The sequence below is a fragment of the Lingula anatina genome, chromosome 5 (assembly GCF_051362555.1).
Source record: "Lingula anatina isolate TDL-2025a chromosome 5, LinAna3.0, whole genome shotgun sequence".
NCBI lineage: Eukaryota > Metazoa > Brachiopoda > Lingulata > Lingulida > Lingulidae > Lingula > Lingula anatina.
The window spans coordinates 18,440,034-18,445,651 of NC_141771.1; the positions used below are offsets into that span (position 1 = coordinate 18,440,034).

The 5,618-nt window shown below is 34.0% G+C and overlaps 1 protein-coding gene across 1 annotated transcript in view; it reads left to right on the top strand.

The window, feature by feature from the left end:
* The window catches only part of LOC106156449 (methylmalonyl-CoA mutase, mitochondrial), a 26,992-nt gene extending 21,508 nt beyond the window's left edge, over nt 1-5,484 (top strand). The window contains exons 16-19 of the mRNA XM_087014224.1: nt 2,319-2,459; nt 2,821-2,948; nt 3,375-3,463; nt 3,744-5,484. Coding sequence (XP_086870350.1) covers nt 2,319-2,459; nt 2,821-2,948; nt 3,375-3,463; nt 3,744-3,826 — 441 coding nt within the window. The 3' untranslated portion in view covers nt 3,827-5,484. The remainder of the gene's footprint in view (nt 1-2,318; nt 2,460-2,820; nt 2,949-3,374; nt 3,464-3,743) is intronic.
* Nucleotides 5,485-5,618: the final 134 nt, after the last annotated feature.

Genomic DNA, 5,618 nt, shown 5'->3' on the forward strand with positions numbered 1-5,618 from the left:
CCGTCGATGTCGCCGTCGCCGTCGCCGTGCACTTTCATCGTTAACACGATAAGTGGAAGACAGTTTTACTTTTTGGCTTTATATTTACAGAGCCGATGAATATTCATAAAACGCAGGTCAAGTTCGAAAATCGGCATGTTTGGGCAATAATTGTAGTATTTATGCTGTGTTTTCACTTTTTAGCATATATGCAACACTGTTAACACATTTCAAGGAAAACCGATAGGCCTGTTGTCATGAAACTCACAGGAGTAATTAATCTTACTAAAACGCAGATCAAGTTCGAAAATCGGCATGATCGGGCCACTATTTTAGTAGTTATGCTGTTTTTTTCACTTTTCAGCATATGTGCAACACTGTTAACAAATTTCAAGGAAAACCGATAGACCTGTTGTCATGAAACTCACAGGAGTAATTAATCTTACTAAAATGCAGGTCAAGTTCGAAAATCAGCATAATCGGGCCATTATTTTATAAGTTATGCTGTTTTTAAACATTTCCTCAGATTCAATTCTTAGGCATGTTAACAGTCTCATTATTTAACTAATAAGATTCGTAAAAGTGTTTGTTTGACATTTCCTGCATCTTTACAACATTGTTAGTTGATTATGTAAAAATGATGGTAAACTTGTTATCATGTATTGTATAATAGAGTTTCAAAAATGGAAATAAACTCATATCATTGCAGTTTGTCAGATTCATTCATTCACTATGTTCAGAAACTCAGAATGGAGGAAATTGGACATTAAACACTGTTCTATTGATATTTTTCCCATCTCATCAATTTTCTTAGTTGATCATATATAAATGGCAGTAAATTGTTAATTTTGTTATATGTTAAAAAATTGTTAAAAATGGAAAAAAAACATTTCAAGACAGTGCTGTCTTGTCTACATTTTGGCATTTTCAAGGTGTGACTTTGAAGTTCCTTTGACCTGAAGACCTTTGCTAGGAACAGTTTCTGAATATCCATGATACTAATATTTTATTATTAAAAATTGATGGTAATTATCCTGTAAACATTATGTAATAGTGCATCAAAATTTGAAGACACCCCTATTTTGGACACTGCTCCCATGATGACCATTTAAGGAAAACCATGTCACTTACTGTTCTCAAACTTACAGGAAGAAACATGGGACTTAAATAAAGCTTCAGTGGGCAATGCAGACTATTTGGTAAATTTTTTTGGCAGTTAATCAGTTTTTTGTGAAAATTTAATTTTTCACATATTGGCATTTTCAAGGTGTGACTTAGAACCTCCACGGGCTTGAAGACCCATGCTAGTCACATTTTCTGAAAATCCACGATACGGATATTTTATTATTAAAAACTGATGGTCATTATGCTGTTAAGCATTATGTAATATTGCATTAAAATAGAAGAAAACACAATTTTGGATGCTGCTGCCATGATGACCATTATGGGAAAACCATGTTACTTATGATTGTCAAACTTTCAAAAAAGAAACAAAGGACTAAAATGCAGCCTGAGTTGGAAAAGCAGTCTAATTGGCTTCTTTTTCTGGAAGTTATACATTTTAGTGAAATATTCATTTTTATCATGTTGGCATATTCATTGTGGGACTCGAAGCTCCCATGGACATGAAGCCAAATGGTAATCAAATTTTCTACATGTCCATGCTATTTATAGTCAATAATCAAAAATTGGTGATAATTATTCTTTAATTTATTTTGTAATGTTACATCAAAATTGACAAAAATCTTTTTTGCACTGCTACTACAAACATTATGAAAAGAAAACTATGTTACTTATTATTATTTTCAACTTACAAGTATGATTTGTAGGATTGGCATGCAGTTCAAATTAGAAAGCCAGCTCAAATGGGTTATCATTTATTATTGAATTTAAGCAGTTTTATGTGAAATTTTCATTTTTCTCATTCTGGCATTTTCAAAGTGTGAACTTAAACTCCCATGGGCCTGAAGCCTTACGCTTGTTACACATTTCACTTACATTGGTATTACCTGTTGAGCATAATTAAAATTTGATGTTGAATTTGCAGTTAAGCATAATGTACTTTTGCATCAGAATTGACAGTAGCCTGTTTTGTGCATTGTTATTGTCTGCTTTTTGTCTGTACATTTGACAGCTTTGCTGCCTTGTTTTTATACATGTGTACAGACACTAAGTGTCTGTATATATTTTGATTGGTCTGTCTTTGTTGTCATTTTGTTCACTTTTTTCTGCGTAATTTCTGAACATTTTTCTTTGCTTTGCTGCCTTGTTTCCTGTGTAGTGTCTGTATATTTGTCAGCTTTGCTGTCTTTATTTATCCATCTAATTTACTTCAACAGGAATTTGTATCTCAAGAAGGTCGCCGCCCAAGAATACTCATTGCCAAGGTCGGCCAGGACGGACATGACAGAGGGGGCAAGGTCATTGCCACGGGATTTGCTGACATGGGCTTTGATGTGGATATCGGCCCTCTATTTGCTGTATGTAGCGTGGGATGACTATTTAAATTATGAGCAGTGGTGGTATTGTCATATGGTCAGTCACACTAAAATTACACTCGGTCTGTTTAATGCTAGTCTTTGTCCTTTAAAATTGTTTGGTGATTGATTTTTGTGCTGACCCTTTGAAGAAAACTTTGAGATTATTCTGTCTGCAGCTGTCAGGGTATTTCAGACTTTTCAGGAGCCACAAATTAATATCATTGGCCTAGGCAGCCCCCTGAACCCCACGCCATATTTTCCCACTTTTCCACTAAGTGGCAGTCTCATCCCTAGAATTTACTATGTTATTGTTAAGATTAAACAGTAATAATAATAATAATAATAAATGACGTAATTTCAGACTCCCAAGGAGGCTGCCCAGCAGGCCATAGATGCTGATGTCCATGTAGTGGGTGTGAGCTCTCTAGCGGCTGGACATAGGACACTGGTGCCTGAACTCATCCAGTGTCTAGCTGACATGGGACGACCGTAAGTACAGGGAGGGGGCTTTGGTTTAAGTGATGGAAGTGAATTACAGGGATTAGGTGATTATGTATTTGATGGGAAATTGTTTGTGTCATGTACAAGGTACATTGAAAGGTTCACGACTGCTGAAGCACTTGGCATTTTTTCTATTCAGTTATCAAGGGAACTTATTTGATATTTGATATTTTCATGTAGTATCTTATATTTGATTTGCAGAGTCCAGTAGTCCATAATGTTGACTCCTCAAATATATATATAATCTAGATATATATATAATCTGTGCACATGCACAGATGGTTTATCAAATGGCTTAAAGCAGTTCCAGTTGTCATATCCAACAGCTGAAAGTATTTAATATTCACTGATATATCAGATGTATGTGTGATGATAATTCATATTTTATGGAATATGTGCAATCTCTCCTTTCAGTGACATAGTGGTTGTGACAGGTGGAGTTATTCCTCCCCAGGATTATGATTTCCTCTTTGAAGTGGGCGTTTCCAGTGTGTTTGGTCCAGGTAACAATAAGTTATTGAAATATTTTGTTTCCTCTGTCTTTATTTACTGAAAGGTATAATTATACCAGTTTAATCATAATTTTAATGTTTGTTTTACTAACGTCCTGTACTTACTAAAGTAATTTAATGCGTGACAAATACAGAGATATTTTTCATGGTGAAATGATAAGGAAAGAAATGAATTGCAAACCAGCTAAGAAACAAAGTTGTAAAACTTGGTTGAAATTACATATTCTAAACTCAAAGATGTAACATTCTTAAATTTTCTCCTTCCCTTCAGGCACCAGAATCCCAGACGCAGCAATCAAAGTACTGGATGACATCATTTCCAACCAGAACAAGAGACAGCAAGCATCAGGATAGATGCAACTCAGACATAAACTAAAGTGCTGCCATTTCACACAGATATGTCACATACCGTGCTAAGAAGACGGACATCTAAAGGCTTCTATACTGCAGCAGCAGTCGTCTATAATATGTACAAGTCCGTGGATGTTTAGGGATTTATTTGTGGCATAAGGTAGATGTTGCATATCACAAATTGGAAAGGTCACATATTGGAAATATGAGAGCAAACATGACGGCATATTTATATTTATTATGCCTCCAGCTGGTGTATGTGACCAATTGTCACCACAACTGCCTGTCAGCTCTTATATTTTTTTAAAATTAAAATTTTACCATAAAAAACGAACATGCAAAAGAAAAAAAAAAGAAATTGATATTTTATGGTATGATAGATCATCTTTATTGGTAAGCTTGTCACGTTTGAAAATCAGAATTAATACTTACCTCTTAAATTTGTAACGGCTTAATCAAATGCTTGATTTTGTGATCATTGAAAGAATAGACAGATAAGCTACCATTCCCTCATTAATGCTTACTGCATACCAAATATGCTGGCATATTCTGACAGCATTCAATTTGACTTAAAAAGATAGATACGCCATCTTCTATTATAGTGAAACTGAAGGTCTGTTTTTCATTTAATGTGCTGCGGGACTTGACAATGGTGTTTATTTTTTTATTTAAAGAAAGCTGGTATTTGTCTTTATATGAAGTTCAATCTATTGGAAAAAATTGACTAAAAAGATGAGCAATTTGAAAGATTGAAAAAACATTTTGTCAGCTTAAGCAATTAGTTGATAATATGTTTGAAACGTTTTCGCACAAATTATTTTCTGTAAAGATATATGTTATACAGTATAAAAGCTTGCTACATGTAATACTTAGAGTTGGGACGTATAATTTGTTGTACAGCAAATGTATTACATGATGACTTATTACATGAATTTGCAATATTCCAGTTGATAATCAGAGTGAGATATCTTAGGGTCACGATACAGAATCTCCAGACTCTTCTAGAACAACAACAACAACAACAAAAAAAAAAAAAAAAAAGATGCTCTAGTCCATGTATACAGTAGTCTGGGATCTGTGGCTGTGAAGGTACACAGTAGTACCTGAAATTCATAAAAAATTCTGGTCTTCTCTTGAAGAAGAAATAATGATCAGTTGTAATTTCAGATCAGCTTTGTGAAGTTTTGTCACAGCACAAAGAAAAAATGATTGATTAATTGGGATTCGAGCCATCATCATGTGCTTTGTAAATTAATGTTTTGCTTGCAGCATTTCCAAGGCCGAATATTTTTTGTGCAGTACATATTTTGTATGCTCTTTTTTAGGTCTTATAATAGTTTACACTTTTATGTTAATATGCTATTTATATGTATGGCTGTGCAAATGAATGTAGAATTTTGTTAAAAGGTATGATGGGGAACTGTAATACACAGCTTTCATGATTGTAATGAATGTTTAAATATGATATTCTTGTTAAATATTAAACTTTTACAGCATCTACATGTGAAAACTGCAATGATATTCTGGCCGGAGCAGTTTTCACCAGGCAGTCATTGAATGTTTTCTCTATGTTAGATTAAAAAAAAAAAATAAAATAAAGCTCAGCTGGGTTTGAAGGTGAGTGCCTGTTTCAATAAAGATGAGAATTGAACAGCTTTTAATTTACAGTTTATCTGTATATTTTATTTAATTTTATTTATTATGGGGGGAGGGGGGGGCTTCATCAATCACCTGGTTCTCTTCTTCCTATTTGCTTTTACTCCCTTTTAGAGCAACACATTCAAGCAAGAGGAAC